This window comes from Oncorhynchus nerka, linkage group LG25 (assembly GCF_034236695.1).
Source record: "Oncorhynchus nerka isolate Pitt River linkage group LG25, Oner_Uvic_2.0, whole genome shotgun sequence".
NCBI classification, from domain to species: Eukaryota; Metazoa; Chordata; class Actinopteri; order Salmoniformes; family Salmonidae; genus Oncorhynchus; species Oncorhynchus nerka.
The window spans coordinates 51,370,376-51,388,294 of NC_088420.1; the positions used below are offsets into that span (position 1 = coordinate 51,370,376).

General features: G+C 42.1%; 1 protein-coding gene across 3 annotated transcripts in view; it reads left to right on the forward strand.

Annotated features, from left to right (window-relative positions):
- Positions 1-17,919, forward strand: part of LOC115109649 (transcription initiation factor TFIID subunit 4-like) — a 34,082-nt gene that overhangs the window by 13,990 nt on the left and 2,173 nt on the right. For 2 of the 3 annotated variants that reach the window (XM_029634840.2, XM_029634841.2), the window contains exons 13-14: positions 5,904-5,960; positions 13,260-13,382. In XM_029634840.2, coding sequence (XP_029490700.2) covers positions 5,904-5,960; positions 13,260-13,382 — 180 coding nt within the window. Of the gene's footprint in view, positions 1-528; positions 649-5,903; positions 5,961-13,259; positions 13,383-17,919 lie in introns of those variants that run through there. The other variant, XM_029634842.2, reaches the window with a different exon arrangement.

Sequence of the window (17,919 nt, forward strand, 5' to 3'; positions counted from 1 at the left end):
AAGCCACAGACTCTGGCCAAACTCGTCTTTCTAGAAATGAATTCAAAGGCACTGTCGACTGAGCCTAATAAGGCTTTTTTTGTTTAATTTGTATTTAATTCTAAGTAAATCACAACCTATATGTGCAATTTATAGACTAATAATGATTTGAATTAAAATAGATGTTTAAATGCTGAGCGCTTAATGTCTCCAACTTAATGTCTCCGAGTGTGTTGCACTCGCAAATGCTTCACAATGTATTTCTTTGTACGCTATAACCTTGAAATAATTGGCTCCCTGTCTGGCTCTTGACCCGATTTAGAGTGTTTATATGCTGTTTTAATACGACATGTAGCCTATTTGAAATGACGAGCACTTCTTACATCTTTTCATGTTTTATTCAAATACATTTCATTCAAATGATATGGTTTGGTTTCAACGCTTCAAACCAAATGGTCCAAAAATAGATGGTTGTTGGTGAAATTGTGATTTTGATGAATGGAGTGAATTTGGAGCTGCTTTTTTTTTTTTTTTTGTTCATGTGAGCAGGTAGCGGTTTTTAGCAGAGCACTTGGAAAGGACGCAGAGCTCCGGAGAGGTGCACAAGCACCGCTCCATGAGCGGTGAGCGGGATTTCCGACCGCTCAACTCCACTCACATACTCTGCTGGTGAGTAACGCAGGCCATGGAAGAACTGGGACACTTTCAGCTTCCAGGAATTGTGTACAGATCCTTATGACATGTGGGTCGTACATTATCACGCTGAAAACGTGTGATGGCGGCGGATGATTGGCACGACAACGGGCCTCAGGATCTCGCCACGGTATCTCTGCATTCAAATTGCCAGCGGTAAAATGCAATTGTGTTTGTTGTCTGTAGCTTATGCCTGCCCATACCATAACCCCACCACCAACATGGAGCTCTCTGTTCACAACTTTGACATCAGCAGACCGCTCGCCCAAATGACGCCGTACACGCTGCTTGCCATCTGACCGGTACAGTTGAAACCTGGATTCATCCGTTACGAGCACACTTCTCCAAAGTGCAAGTGGCCATCGACAGTGGGAATTTACCCATTTGAAGTCGGTTACAACGCCCATCTGCAGTAAGGTCAAGACCCTGGTGAGGACGACGAGCACGCAGATGAGCTTCCCTGGGATGGTTTGTGCAGAAACTATTCGGTTGTGCAAACCCACAGTTTCATCAGCTATCCAGCTAAATGGTATCAGACGATCCCGCAGGGGAAAATAAAAACGTGGTCTGCGATTGTGAGGCTGGTTGAACGTACTGCCAAAATTTACATTTACATTTAAGTCATTTAGCAGACGCTCTTATCCAGAGCGACTTACAAATTGGTGCGTTCACCTTAAGACATCCAGTGGAACAGCCACTTTACAATAGTGCATCTAAATCTTTTAAGGGGGGGGGGGGGGTGAGAAGGATTACTTTATCCTATCCTAGGTATTCCTGAAAGAGGTGGGGTTTCAGGTGTCTCCGGAAGGTGGTGATTGACTCCGCTGTCCTGGCGTCGTGAGGGAGTTTGTTCCACCATTGGGGGGCCAGAGCAGCAAACAGTTTTGACTGGGCTGCGCGGGAACTGTACTTCCTCAGTGGTAGGGAGGCGAGCAGGCCAGAGGTGGATGAACGCAGTGCCCTTGTTTGGGTGTAGGGCCTGATCAGAGCCTGGAGGTACTGAGGTGCCGTTCCCCTCACAGCTCCGTAGGCAAGCACCATGGTCTTGTAGCGGATGCGAGCTTCAACTGGAAGCCAGTGGAGAGAGCGGAGGAGCGGGGTGACGTGAGAGAACTTGGGAAGGTTGAACACCAGACGGGCTGCGGCGTTCTGGATGAGTTGTAGGGGTTTAATGGCACAGGCAGGGAGCCCAGCCAACAGCGAGTTGCAGTAATCCAGACGGGAGATGACAAGTGCCTGGATTAGAAAAAAAATAATTAATAAAATGATGTTGGGAGGCGGCTTATAGTAGAGAAATGAACATTAAATTCTCTGCCAACAGCATCTGGTGGACATTCCTGTAGTCAGAATACCAATTGCACGCTCCCTCAACTTGAGACATTGATCATGCTGTTTAATCAGGTTCTGTGCCACACCTGTAAGGTGGATGGATTATCTTGGAAATGCGCATTAACAGGGATGTAAAGACATTTGTGCACACAAGTTAAATTTTATTTCAGCTATTGAAACATGGGACCAACATTGCGTTTTTTTATATTTTTGTTCAGTATATAATTGACTAAAAGTGAAAAACCAATACTTCTTTTCCCACACCAGATGCATAATCTTTATCAGTAGTTCAGAACAATAACTGTAATATACTATAACAGTGTTCTTACACCCCACATTGGTGCTATGATCTGCGGCTGTGACTAATGGAATTTTGGATGACGGTAATTGGCTAGCTAAATGACGCGGTCTCATTAATAACCGTTCTAATAGCAATAGACTTTTGGTAAAAAAGCAAAAAATGAGTTTTAATTTAGGAAATCTGTTCCCAACTATTGCCACACAAAAAAAAAAAGATGTGATCGCGTCTCAATGTAATCATCAAGGTATGCAATTATTATTTTCAGATACAATCTCTTTTTGGGCTTAGTTGTGTTCAATTTGCAGAGTACAATTTATTATAATTATTTTGCGCCCCCCGATTATTTTCCTGCCTGCTGAAGTTGTACATTTCCAAGTTTAGAAGAAGTGACTGCTAAATGCTAACTCCCGATCTTATAAGCCATTTCTGTATGCATAGCTAGCACACAGAAATTGGTGCTTGTAGTCAGTCGTTGTTAACTGTTGATTGGCGACTATGGCATGAACATATATTGGGGTTGACATCCATACAAGCATTTTCTACTCCGAACTCAACATAGTGTGAAATGCAAGTCGGAAGTTCACATACACCTTAGCCAAATACATTTAAACTCAGTTTTTCACAATTCCTGACATTTAATCCAAATAAAAATGAATTGCCTTTTTAGGTCAGTTAGGATCATCACTTTATTTTAAGAATGTGAAATGTCAGAATAATAGTAGAGAGAATGATTTATTTCAGCTCTATTTCTTTCATCACATTCCCGGTGGGTCAGAAGGTTACATCCACTCAATAAGTATTTGAAAGCATTGCCTTTAAATTTTTTAATTTGGGTCAAATGTTTAGGGTACCCTTCCCACAATAAGTTGGGTGAAGTTTGGCCCATTCCTCCTGACAGAGCTGGTGTAACTGAGTCAGGTTTGTAGGCCTCCTTGCTCGCACATACTTTTTCAGTTCTGCCCCCGTATTTTCTATAGGATTGAGGTCAGGGCTTTGTGATGGCCACTCCAATACCTTGACTTTGTTGTCCTTAAGCCATTTTGCCACAACTTTGGAAGTATGCTTGGGATCATTGTCCATTTGCAAGACCCATTTGCGACCAAGCTTTAACTTCCTGACTGACGTCTTGAGATGTTGCTTCAATATATTCCCATAATTTTCCTGCCTCATGATGCCATCTATTTTGTGAAGTGCACCAGTCCCTCCTGTAGCATAGCACCCGCACAACATGATGTTGCCACCCCTGTGCTTCACGATTGGGATGGTGTTCTTCGGCTTGCAAGCCTCCCCCTTTTTCCTCCCAACATAACGATGGTCATTATGGCCAAACAGTTCTATTTTTGTTTCATCAGACCAGAGGATATTTCTCCAAAAAGTATGGTCTTTGTCCCCATGTGCAGTTGCAAACCGTAGTCTGGCTTTTTCTATGGCGGTTTTGGAGCAGTGGCTTCTTCCTTGCTGAGCGGCCTTTCAGGTTATGTCGATATTGGCCTGGTTTTACTGTGGATATAGATACTTTTGTACCTGTTTCCTCCAGCATCTTCACAAGGTCCTTCGCGTTTTTATTTCCTGAGCGGTATGATGGCTGCGTGGTCCCATGGCGTTTGTACTTGCATACTATTGTTCGTGCAGATGAATGTGATACCTTCAGGTGTTTGGAAATTGCTCCCAAGGATGAACCAGACTTGTGGAGGTCTACAATTGATTATCTGAGGTCTTGGCTGATTTCTTTCTATTTTCCCATGATGTCAAGCAAAGGGGCACTGAGTTTGAAGGTGTGCCTTGAAATAGGCTAATTGACATCATTTGAGTCAATTGGAGGTATCAGAAGCTTCTGAAGCCATGACATTTTCTGGAATTTTCCAAGCTGTTTAAAGGCACATTCAACTTAGTTTATGTAAACTTTTGACCCACTGGAATTGTGATACAGTGAATTATAAGTGAAATAATCTGTCTGTCAATAATTGTTGGAAAAACTACTTGTGTCATGCACAAAGTAGATGTCCTAACCGACTTGCCAAAACTATAGTTTGTTAACAAGACATTTGTGGAGTGGTTGAAAAATGAGTTTTAATGACTCCAACCCAAGTGTATGTAAACTTCCGACTTCAACTGTATGAACAATAGCCTAAATGTAGGAACATTTTGCTGGGGGGGGGCAATGATATTCGTGATCTTTCTCCCACGCATTTCCATGTCATTTCCATTGACCTCTTTACCGCATCTATTACGAGTGTACCCATGTGTTTACCAGTCCAATTGCCAGGGTTAGAGGTTCCAAGCCCTTTCTATTTTCTACGTGTGCTGCTTCTGCATTGTGGGGGTGTTGCCTCGGCCAGTGGTTCTCAAACTTCTCCTCGTGGACCCCCCCAGACGTTACACAATTGTTTGTTGTTGTTCTGAACTAGCTCACCTGATTCAACTAGTCAAGGGCTTGGTGATTTTAGTTGACAAGTTGAATCAGGTGTGCCGGCTCTGGAATAGATCAAATGCATGGAACGGCTGGGGTTCCCCGAGGAGAGGTTAGAACCACTGGCCGAGAACCGGAGACTCGTTTGCTTGTTTCAGCAAGGCGCAACAACGTTTCTTCACACTGTTAATGGTACCGCAGAAACGGACTCAACCGCAAAGAATGCCTGTGGCCGTCCTGTCTTAGGTCAGCTGTTGGTTCCTAAAGACAATATTTTATCTTCTTGTCGTTCTTCGTCCATAACCATTGGTTACGCAGTTATATAGTTATTGGGCCCAGCCCTACAAGCTAAAGAAAATCGATTCAAATCTAATCTTATTTGACACATGCGCCAAATACAACAGGTGTAGACTTTACAGTGCAATGCTTTGCTTACGAGCCCTCACCAACAATGCAGGGTTAAAAAGTAAAACATGTAAAAGTGAGAAAAATGTGCTAGATAAAAATAGTAACACAATATAGCAATAACCAAGCTATATACAAGGAGTACTGGGACCGAGTCAATGTGCAGGGGTACGAGGTAATTGAGATATGCACATCTAGGTAGTGGTAAAAGTGACTCGGCAATCAGAATAGATAATATACAGAATAGCAGCACTCTGTGTTTGGCGTCAATATGCGTGTGTGTTCATAGAGTGTGAGTGTGCATAGAGCCGGTGCAAGTTAAAAAGGGGGGTCAATGCAAATAGTCAGAGTAACAATTTGATTAACTCTTCAGCAGTCTTATGGCTTTGGGATAAAAGCTGTTCAGTAGCCTTTTGGTCCCAGACTTGGTGCTCCGGTACCGCTTGCCGTGTGGTACCAGAGAACAGTCTCTGACTTGGGTGGCTTGAATCTTTGACAATTTTTCTGCCTTCTTCTGACACCGCCTGGTATAGAGGATTTGGATGGCCGGGAGCTCTGCCCCAGTGAGGTCCTGGGCCGTACGTTTTTTTTTCAGGGGGAAGAGGGATTGTCGTGCCCTCTTCACAACTGTCTTTGTTGTATTTGGACCATTTTATAGGTCCTTAGTAATGCGGACACCGAGGGACTTGAAGCTCTTCCTCTCATGACAAGGTATCCACCTCCCCTGTCTCTCTCTCTCTCTCTCCCTCTGTCTCTCCTTCTAACCCGTGTTTCTCTCCAATATAGAGTCGCGCCAGGCAGGAGGACCCAGAGCAAGCTCGGTTGAAGGCGAAAGCTAAAGAGGTTAGTGCTTCATTTTGTTTCCATCCACATACAAACACATCAAAGCAGTTGACACTCAGTATCATTATCGATGTACAATATCCCAAAATACACAAATGGTGTATATATATAGTCCATTGTCAGACAGCTACAGACTGGCATCCAAGAACGTTCCACCAAAATACAAACATTTTCCATATAGACCTCCCCACCCCAACCATGCCCTTATTTGAGGCTAGCTCTCCCCATATTATAGCTCTGCCTTGGGGCACACTCTGTTTGGACAGTGTTTCGCCACTTCGACCCAGAGGGGGCTCTGTGCCTTGGGGCATTATCCATAAAGATCAGGGAAGGGGAGCCCAAGTCAGGACATGTTGCTGTAGTACCGTAGAAGTCACCTAATCAGTCTTTTGTTTAGCTTTATCATTTTTGTTAGTGATGGGCTTGAACAAAGGCATGTAAAGCCAAGTTGCTCCCCAGGAGGAGGGTTGGCCACACCTGGTTTGATGTTTGGTATTTTATTAGGATCCCAATTAGCTGTTGCAAAAGCAGCAGCTACTCTTCCTGGGGTCCAACACAAAACATGAAACATAATACAGAATGACATAATACAGAACATAAATAGACAAGAACAGCTCAAGGACAGAACTACATACATTTAAAAAAAAAGGTAGCCTACATATTAATGCATACACACAAACTATCTAGGTCAAATAGGGGAGAGGCGTTGTGTTGGTTTATCTGTTTATTTGAGCAATATGAGATGGAAGGAAGTTCCATGCAGTTAGGAGTCTATATAATACTGTATGCTTTCTTGAATTTGTTCTGGATTTGTGGACTGTGAAAAGACTGCTGGTGGCATGTCTGGTGGGATAAGTGTGTGTGTGTGTCAGAGCTGTGTGTAAGTAGACTATGCAAACCATTTGGGATTTTCAACACATTAGTGTTTCTTATAAAAAAGAAGTGATGCAGTCAGTCTCTCCTCAACTCTTTGCCAAAAGAGACTGGCATGTGTAGTATTTATATCAGCCCTCTGATTACAATTAAGAGCAAAACGTTCCGCTCTGTTCTGGACCAGCTGCAGCTTAACTAGGTCTTTCCTTGCCACACTGGACCACACAACTGGACAATAATCAAGAGTAGACAAAACTAGAGCCTGCAGAACTTGCTTCTTGTAGTGGTGTCAAAAAAGCAGAGCATCTCTTATTTCGGCCAGACCTCTCCCATCTTTACAACCATTGAATCTATATGTTTTGACCATGACAGTTTACAATCTAAAGTAACAGAAAGTAATTTAGTCTCCTCAACTTGTTCAACAGCCACACCATTCATTACCAGATTCAGCTGAGGGCTAGAGCTTAGGGAATGATTTGTACCAAATACTATGTTCTTAATTTTAGAGATGTTCAGGACCAGTTTATTACTGGCCACCCATTCCAAAACAGACTGCAACTCTTTGTTAAGGGTTTCAGTGACTTCATTAGCTGTGGTTGCTGATGCGTATATGGTTGAATCATCAGCATACATGGACACACATGCTTTTTTTATGCCAGTGGCAGGTTATTGGTAAAATAGAAAAGAGGGCTTAGAGAGCTGCCCTGCGGTACACAACACTTTACATGTTTCCCCATCTCTTTCAACTATACAGTTTTTCAATTCTGCATCAATCCATGGAGCCTTAACAGTTCTAACAGTCAGTGTTTTAATAACTTCTTAGGGCTGCAATCCTATTAACGGGATCGATATGACAACAGCCAGTGAAAGTGCGCCAAATTCAAAACAACAGAAATCTCATAATTAAAATTCCTCAAACATACATGTATCTTATACCGTTTTAAAGGTGATCTTGTTGTTAATCCCACCAGTGTCCAATTTCAAATAGGCTTTACAGCGAAAGCACCACAAACGATTGTTAGGTCACCACCAACTCACAGAAATATTCAGCCATTTTTCCAGCCAAAGAGAGGAGTCATAAAAAGCACAAATAGAGAAAATTAATCACTAACCTTTGATGATCTTCATCAGATGACACTCATAGGACTTCATGTTTTGTTTGATAAAGTTCATATTTAAATAAAAAAAATCTCAGTATACATTGGCACGTTACGTTCACTAGTTCCAAAAACATCCGGTGATTTTGCAGAGAGCTCATTTTATTGCAGAGATCATTTTACAGAAATAATTATAAATGTCGATAAATACAATTGTTAGATATACCTCTCCTTAACCTCTTGCTTCTACCTGAGACGCTTGCGTCCCAACTAGAGCTCTGGAAATGCAAATGCCCTACGCTAAATGCTAATAGTATTAGTTAAAACTCAAACGTTCATTAAAATACACATGCAGGGTATTGAATTAAAGCTACACTCGTTGTGAATCCAGGCAAAAGTCAGATTTTTAAAATGCTTTTTGGCGAAAGCATGAGAAGCTATTATCTGATAGCATGCACCAATACACTACAACACAAAAGCCACGCAGGGGACGTAAACAAAATAATTAGCATTTCGGCGTTACACAAACCACACAATAAAATAGAAAACAGTCATTACCTTTCACCATCTTCTTTGTTGGCACTCCTAGATGTCCCATAAACACTATTGGGTCTTTATTTCGATTAAATCGGTCCATATAAAGCCAAGATATCGTTATATGTAGACTGTGTGATAAACGAAAAAAACAGCGTTTTCAAAACGTAACGTCATTTTTTAAAATTCAAAAAGTCGACGATAAACTTTCACAAAACACTTCGAAATACGTTTGTAATGCAACTTTAGGTATTAGTAAACGTTAATAAGCGATAAAATTCATCAGGAGGCGATGTAAAGATCATTAGCTGTCCGTCTGGAAAAATGTCCGGCTAGAAACTCAACGAAAATATCCGGTCCTAGACCTGAAGAAATACGGTGCCCTGCATGTGTTTGACCAAGAAAAAACTCGAAGGGAAATGACAAGACTCTAGACACCGTGTGGAAGCTGTAGGTACTGCAACCTCAGTCAATTAATTGTGGTTCACCTTTATCAATGGGTTCAAGTAGCGCATGGATATATTTTCCCATTTTCAGTGATCAGTTTTTCCTGTGCTTTTCGATGTAAATGCCGTTCTGGTAAAGCCACAGCAGTGATTTAACCAGTTTTATAAACGTCTGAGTGTTTTCTATCCACACAGACTAAGCAAATGCATATACTATATTCCTGGCATGAGTAGCAGGGCGCTGAAATGTTGCGCGATTTTTAACAGAATGTTCAAAAAAGTAGAGGGTAGAAGCAACAGGTTAATACAACCGCTGTGTCAGATTTCAAAAAGACTTTACGGAAAAAGCAAACCATGCAATAATCTGAGACGGCGCTCAGAAAAATATATATATATACCCGCCATGTTGGAGTCAACGGAAATCAGAAATAACATTATAAATATTCCCTTACCTTTGATGATCTTCATCAGAATGCACTCCCAGGAATCCTAGTTCCACAATAAATGTTTGTTTTGTTCGATAATATCCATTATTTATGTCCAAGTAGCTACTTTTGTTAGCGCGTTTAGTACACAAATCCAAACGCTCGTGCAGGTCCAGCCGAACGTTGGACGAAAACTTATATTATATTAAGTTATATTACAGGTTGAAGAAACTTGTCAAACTAAGTATAGAATCAATCTTTAGGATGTTGTTATCATAAATCTTCAATAACGTTCCAACCGGAGAATTCCTATGTCTGTAGAAAAGCCATGGAACGCAGGTCGCTATCATGTGAAATGCGAGTGACCAGGACCTGGTTCTCTGCCAGACCACTGACTCAAACAGCTCCCATCCGGCTCCACTTCACAGTAGAAGCCTCATTCAAGTTTCTAAAGACGGTTGACATCTAGTGGAAGCCTTAGGAAGTGCAACATAACCAATATCAATGTATTCAATAGGGGCTGGGGTGAAAATTGACCAACCTCAGATTTCCCACTTCCTGTTTGGATTTCTTCTCAGGTTTTTGCCTGCCATATGAGTTATGTTATACTTACAGACATCATTCAAACAATTTTAGAAACTTCTATCCAATACTAATAATAATATGCATATATTAGCAACTGCGACTGAGGAGCAGGCCGTTTACTCTGGGCACCTTTCATCCAAGCTACTCAATACTGCCCCTGCAGCCATAAGAAGTTTAACAGGTGCTTGTTTATTAAGAATTGGAAGAAGCAATTTCATAAATTCATGAAGTGCAGCGTCTGGATGCTCCTTATTAATCACATCAGACCAACAAATATTTTTTAGGAGTCACAGCAAAATCTATTGTACACCTTTTTAGGCCCAGCTGTTGGAACTTTGGCTTTCCTGGATATAGCCACTACTGTATATTGTTATCACTGCATCCAATGGGTACGAATACAGCTTTAGAACAAAGTTCTACAGTATTGGTAAAAATGTGATCAATACATGTGGATGATCTTGTTCCTGTAGTGTTTGTAAACACTGGTAGGTTGATTAATAACCTGAACCAGATAACAGGCACTGGTTACAGTGAGAAGCTTTCTTTTGAGCAGACCACTTGATGAAAACCGGTTCAAGTCCCCAAGAAAATAGACGTCTCTGTTTACATCACGTATTCCATCAAGCATTTCACACACATTATTTAGATTCTGACTGTTAGCACTTGGTGGCCTATAGCAACACCCCAAAAGAAAAGGCTTTAGATGTGCCAAGTGAATCTGCAACCACAACACTTCAATAACACTTGACATGTCTTCTCTAAGCATTACAGGGATATATATACAGCAACACCTCCCCATAAACATTTGTCTCTTCTATAGATGTTATATCCTTGTATTGCTACTGCTGTATCAAATTAATTATCTAAGTGACACCTAGTTTAACACCTATGTCAAGAATAGAAAACTGGTTTTCATTCTCTCCTAATCAGAGACGGACTCAGACCTGAGACACCAGGTGGCCTCTGTCCAATTAATCTGTGACATACAGTTGAAGTTGGAAGTTTACATACACTTAGGTTGGAGTCAGTAAAAATCGTTTTTTCAACCACTCCACGCATTTCTTGTTAAAAACTATAGTTTTGGCAAGTCGGTTAGGACATCTACTCTGTGCATGACACAAGTCATTTTTCCAACAATTGTGGACAGAGATTATTTCACTATCACAATTCCAGTGGGTCAAAAGTTTACATATACTAAGTTCACTGTGCCTTTAAACAGCTTGGAAAATAACAGAAAATGTCATCATGGCTTTAGAAGCTTCTGATAGGCTAATTGACATTTGAGTCAATTGGAGGTGTACCTGTGGATGTATTTCAAGGCCTACCTTCAAACTTAGTGCCTCTTTGCTTGACATAATGGGAAAATCAAAAGAAATCAGCCAGGACCTCAGGAAAAAAATTGTAGACATCCACAAGTCTGGTTCATCCTTGGGAGCAATTTCCAAACTCCTGAAGGTACCATGTTCATCTGTACAAACAATAGTACGCATGTATAAACACCATGGGACCATGCAGCCATCATACCGCTCAGGAAGGATACGCGTTCTGTCTCCTAGAGATGAACGTACTTTGGTGTGAAAAGTGCAAATCAGCAACAGCAAAAGACCTTGTGAAGATGCTGGAGGAAACGGGTAGAAAAGTATCTATATCCACAGTTAAACAGTCCTATATCAACATAACCTGGAAGGCCGCTCAGCAAGGAAGAAGCCACTGCTCCAAAACCGCCATAAAAAAAAGCCAGACTACGGTTTGCAACTGCACATGGGGACAAAGATTGTACTTTTTGGAGAAATGTTCTCTGGTCTGATTAAACAAAAATAGAAGTGTTTGGCCATGATGACCATTGTTATGTTTGGAGGAAAAAGGGGGAGGCTTGCAAGCTGAAGAACACCATCCCAACCGTGAAGCACGGGGGTGGCAGCATCATGGTGTGGGGGTGCTTTGCTGCAGGAGGGACTTCACAAAATAGATGGTATCACGAGGCATGAAAATGATGTGAATATATTGAAGAAACATCTCAAGACATCAGTCAGGAAGTTAAAGCTTGGTTGCAAATGGGTCTTCCAAATGGACAATGACCCCAGGCATACTTCCAAAGTTGTGGCAAAATGGCTTAAGAACAACAAAGTCAACGTATTGGAGTGGCCATCACAAAGCCCTGACCTCAATCCTATAGAAAATGTATGGGCAGAACTGAAAAAGCGTGTGCGAGCAAGGAGGCCTACAAACATGACTTAGTTACACCAGCTCTATCAGGAGGAATGGGCCAAAATTCACTCAACTCATTGTGGGAAGCTTGTGGAAGGCTACCCAAAATTTTGACCCAAGTTAAACAATTTAAAGGCAATGCTACCAAATACTAATAGAGTGTATGTAAACTTCTGAACTAGTGGGAATGTGATGAAAGAAATACAAATAAAGCTGAAATAAATCATTCTCTCTACTATTCTGACATTTCACATTCTTAAAATAAAGTGGTGAGCCTAACTGACCTAAGATAGGGAATTTTTTACTAGGATTAAATGTCAGGAATAGTGAAAAACTGAGTTTAAATGTATTTGGCTAAGGTGTATGTAATCTTCCGACTTGTAAATAAATCATTACTACTACAAGGTAGAAAATAAAACCAGCACTACTTGGGCCCTCCAGTCCTCTGGCCTATGTGATCAAGACTAGTTTCTAGAATGTGCAGAGAGGCGTAACCTGGTTCTGCCTCTACCAATTTAATTTCTCAGACAGACAGGGACCTGACCAGAGGCAATGTTGGCTTACAGTGCACCACTCTCTGCCTTGTGCCCTCATAATATCTGAAGATACAATGCCCCCGTCACACACACACACGCGCTCGCCTGCTTCTGGCCGCTGTTCCATCTTAACCTCCAGGGTCAGGTCTCAGCTCACTGTACCACATCACCAGTGTGTGTGTGTGCAGCACTTCCCTTTCAATTAGCATTAGTAACGTTGACATTAATGAGGACGTCAACGTTGCCTTGAATGATATCTTCTGTCGATTCCAGGCTCCCCCTTTGGAGCAGGCGGATGTTTTAGTTTGTAGCACTAGCCTGCTGCAGAAGGATTTGTTTTCATGGCAGATGATAATAAGCTCAATAATATGAAATGGTTGTAGTCAATGAATAGGCCCATTAGAGGCGTTTGTCCCGTATGAATATCTCGGTGCCGTTTCATAAAGCTACTGTACTTCTTCGCTCTGTATCACATCTCTCTGTTGTAGATGACAAACTGTCTCCATTCCAGCTATTATGCCACCACTGATAGATCCTTTTCAGGATGTAAATCAGACAGGAGAGGTGTAAATGTCTCTCTCTTTTCCCCTCTTAGATGCAGCAGGCAGAGCAGGCCCAGATCCGGCAGCGTGAAGCCAACCTCACTGCCCTGGCTGCCATCGGGCCCCGCAAGAAACGCAAGATGGACTCGCCAGGGAGCTCCACATCGGGCACAGAGGTAAGGGTCCCTAAAATGTGGCAGTATGAAGGTGCTTATATCCTAAGTTTGATATCCTAATTTTCCAATGACTTTCACCCTCTGACTCTTCATCACATTATGGGGGGGGGGGAATATGTGAACTCGCCTTTGAAGTAATGCCAAAAAAAGAAAGTGTGGATTTATTTGCTCACAGTCATACACCTGTGTCATCAATGCACATCCCCCAGCACTCTCCCTATCCAGCAGAGAGCAGAGTAAATGTGACCAGAGTTGAGTGAAGGGGGTCAGCATGGGCCTCTAGGCTTGTTGTGGGTGTCTGCACCACTCTACCCCCTCCAAGCCCTCTCTCCTCTCACCCCCTGAGAGGAGCCATAGATTTCAGCTCTGCAGAAATGAGCCTGGGGGACGACAGCATGGGGCGGCTGCAGTATGGGTGCCTCGGTCACACCCATCACCCCCTCCCACATCCAGCCCTGAGTTCTCCCCAAAGCGATCCCAGACAAAAGGCTCTGTGCTGGGTGAGAGCCCGGGATTAGGAGAGGGAGGGAATGCAAGCTTTAGAGTGAACATTTTAGGGAGGGGAAGGTGTAATAATGAACTTTGCCATGGTGAAGTAATCTGAACGGCTAGCAAGCTTGTTGGTCAGTTGGTAGGTTAGCCAGTTGGTGAGCTAGCCAGGTAGTTAGCTGGGTCGTTCCAACAATACTGGGTGCCTTTTGAGAAGTGTAACTCTGTAAAAAATGTCCTAAAGAGCACATGTTCAACTTTATAAAAAACATGTTTTCCCATCTCAAGAGATTAAAAAATAAATAATACTATAGTAAGTGACTATTAGGTGGCAAATAAAGTAACAGGGTTGACTGCCATTTTATTCAGACATAAATCCCCTTGTGACAGGGTGAATGGAAGCTTGTTGTGTGCAACAGGGAGTGGCAATTGAATGCAAGCTTCCCAAAAAATGAAATTGTGTCTAGCCTGTCTATGCATATCAAGGTTGACTTGTAATGCTCAACCCGCTCAGTTTTCCACCACAAAACACTAATGGCCAAAAAGAATACATGTCCAATTTCTTCTTGTGGGAAAACAAAATATTTAAATTAGCAAGTTTCACCATATTAAAATGAAAGTTCAGTTCACATAACAGGGTTGACCTTAAAATGAGGGACAGATGTAATTAAATAATCATCTTCATAAATGACTGTCAAAGCAACACAATAACTAAGGCTTTACAATGATGGCGAAAACACAGAGGGACATGTCAAAATGGCACTTTAGCAGTTAATTATTCATGTTACATTTATTTCATGTGGTCTATATTAAAGGACACTTCTCTTAATATAACAGGTTTTTAAAATTCAATATTGGTGCACAATTTCTACTTAAAATATCAAAGGGACGCAAAAGGCACTCATTTTGTGGAACTACCCAGCTAGTCCCTCATCAGCTACTTTGCTTGCTAGTTTGTAAAATGGATATAAAGTTGCTAGTGGCTGCCTTAAAATGTAGTAAAGAAATTATAGAAAATATTCCTGATATTAAAATGTGGAGTAGGGAAAAAAATACTAATGTTTGATTACATTTTAAGGCCGCAACATGTGCAAGGGGAGTGTAAACTCACTAGCCACTGTATAGGACTTCAGGCAGTTAGATATACAGGTAACTGACAAAAATAAAGGAAACGCCAACACAAAGTGTCTTAATAGGGCGTTGGGCCACCACGAGCTGCCAGAACAGCTTCAATGTGCCTTGGCACAGATTATACAAGTGTCTGGAACTCTATTGGAGGGATGCAACACCATTCATCCACAAGAAATTCCCATAATTTGGTGTTTTGTTGATGGTGATGGAAAACGCTGTTTCAGGCACCACTCCAGAATCTCCCATAAGTGTTTTAATTAGGTTGAGATTTGGTGACTGACACACACACACACACACACACACCCTTTAAACATCCCATGCTCCTTTTAAGACCTCTCCTTCAAAGTCCCTGAGATTTATTTTAGCCAAGGTAGCCAAAATAAGGGGCAACTGGGGATTTCTATACATGGCCCTAAGCATGATGGGATGTTAATTGCTTAATTAACTAAAGGAACCACGCTGGTGTGGAAGCACCTGCTTTCAATATACTTTCTCTCATTTACACAAGTGTTTACTTTATTTTGAACGTCACCTGTATGTTAGTTAGATACGGTAGTTGGGTAATTAGCAAGTAAACAAGGTAGTCCCCTATGGGATGTTTATTTTCTACCGTAGGTAATGAGTAGTAATGCACAAAGGTTTCCTGGCTCCTCTGTTAGCATTTCCTCATACAGTGTAATTCAGACCCCTTGACTTTTCCCACATTTAAAAAAAAAAGTGAAAACAAATGTATTAAAAATGTAAAATAAACTGATTTATACACTATTTATACATAAGTATTCAGACCCTTTTGCTATGAGACTCAATTGAAGTGCACCCTGTTTCCATTGATCATACTTGAGATGTTTCTACAGCTAAATTGGAGTCCACCTGTGGTAAATTAAATTGATTGGACATGATTTGGAAAGGCACACACCTGTCTATATAAGGTCCCACAGTTGACAGTGCATGTCAGAGCAAAAACCAAGCCATGAGGTCGAAGGAATTATCGCTATGGACTAATTAGGAATTAGTCCATAGCGCTCTGAGATAGGATTGTGTTGAGGCACAGATCTGGGGAATACCGAAAAATGTCTGCAGCATTGAAGTTCCCCAATAACACCGTGGCCTCCATCATTCTTAAATGGAAGAAGTTTGGAACTACCAAGACTCTTCCTAGAGCTGGCCGTCCGGTCAAACTGAGCATTCGGGGGAGGACTTTTGTCAGGGAGGTGACCAAGAACCCGATGGTCACTCTGACAGAGTTCCTCTGTGCAGATAAGAGAACCTTCCAGAAGGACAACGACCTAAAGCACACAGCCAAAACAACGCAGGAGTCACTTCGGGACAAGTCTATGAATGTCCTTGAGTGGCCCAGCCAGAGCCTGGACTTGAAGCCGATCTAACATCTCTGGAGAGACCTGAAAATACCTGTGCAGGGACGCTCCCCATCCAGCCTGACAGAGCTTGAGAGAGTCTGCAGAGATGAATGGTAGAAACTCCCTAAATACAGGTGTGCCAAGCTTGTAGTGTCATACCCAAGAAGACTTGAGGCTGTAATCGCTGCCAAGTGCTTCAACAAAGTACTGAGTAAAGGGTATGACTACTTGTAAATGTGATTTTGTTTTTAATTTTTAATAAATGTGCAAAAACAATTCAAAAAAATCTGTTTTTGCTTTGTCATTGTGTGTAGATTGATGCAGGGGGAAAACGATTTAATCCATTTTAGAATAAGGCTGTAACGTAACAAATTGTGGTCAAGGGGTCTGAATACTTTCCGAACGCACGGTACATACCCAAACGTTCTGAGGTGTTCGTGGCAGGCGGATGTGTCTGTCTCACCCTGACCACTCCTGCAGATGGGTGCTAAGGGGCCTGTTGGCAGCTTGGAGACGAGATTTCACGCCGGGATTCAATCCGATCGCCCCTTTTCAACTATGCACCTTGAAGGCAATTCCTGTATTCATAAAGATTTGCATTTGTCAGCTGTCAGATTTTTTTTAATGAGATTTTCAGGAGCTCAATCAGAAATATTTGTGTACCTGCTATATAAGGCGGATCTGATCGGAATGAATTTGGCCTTTAAGTCAGAGAACTAAATAACATTTGTAATGCGTTCTTCTCAATAGAGAAAAGTTATTTATCCACGGCCAACTTCCATCGTACCTAATGTGAACAAGTTTCCTGAGTGATCAGACCGGTCAGAGTTATATCAAAAGAGGATCTTTGACTGATTTGAGTCGGAGCGGTGATCTCGTGCAACCCATCACGCTTGATTGGAGTGTCTCCACTGGGTGTGTGATGTTGGGCATTCATTGTGCCAGTATGGAGTACACACCCATGTGTGGCGCGTGTGTGCAGGAGGTTACCACACCTGCAGGCTGTTAAGCTGTATAATGCTCTGATTGTGTTCCTGTATGAACCTGGAGCCTTATTCCAATCCTCCAGTGTCAGCTCCCCCCTCAGGCTCTCTGCACATAGAAGTAGAATATGGTACTAAACTCATTTTACATAATAGGAACCACCATTGTTTCACAAAATGGCCATTTCATGAAAGACATTTTCTAGTTCCCAAATGTTTTTCCCCTTGAGCCCCGATAATGAAATGTACCCATTGTCAACACCAGGCCCCAGTTAAGGAACCGCTGACTGGCTTGTAGCCTATCCGTTCCAGGATACATTACAGGGCTATTCAGTTGGGCACAATGTCACGGAGTTCACTAAGACATGTACAATTTTGTCACCCCATCAAACAAGCCTCAGGATATTTCAGTAGTGTGCACCACGCAGCATCAACTCAACCCACACTGTGTGATATCACATTGGTAATTGCTGCTCTTTTGAGTTTGTTGGAGTTGTCCCAAAATGGAGAGAGCATGGCATTTAGTGTGCACGGTAAGGGTGGGACCGCTTCCCTCCAGCTGTACACACACCTTGT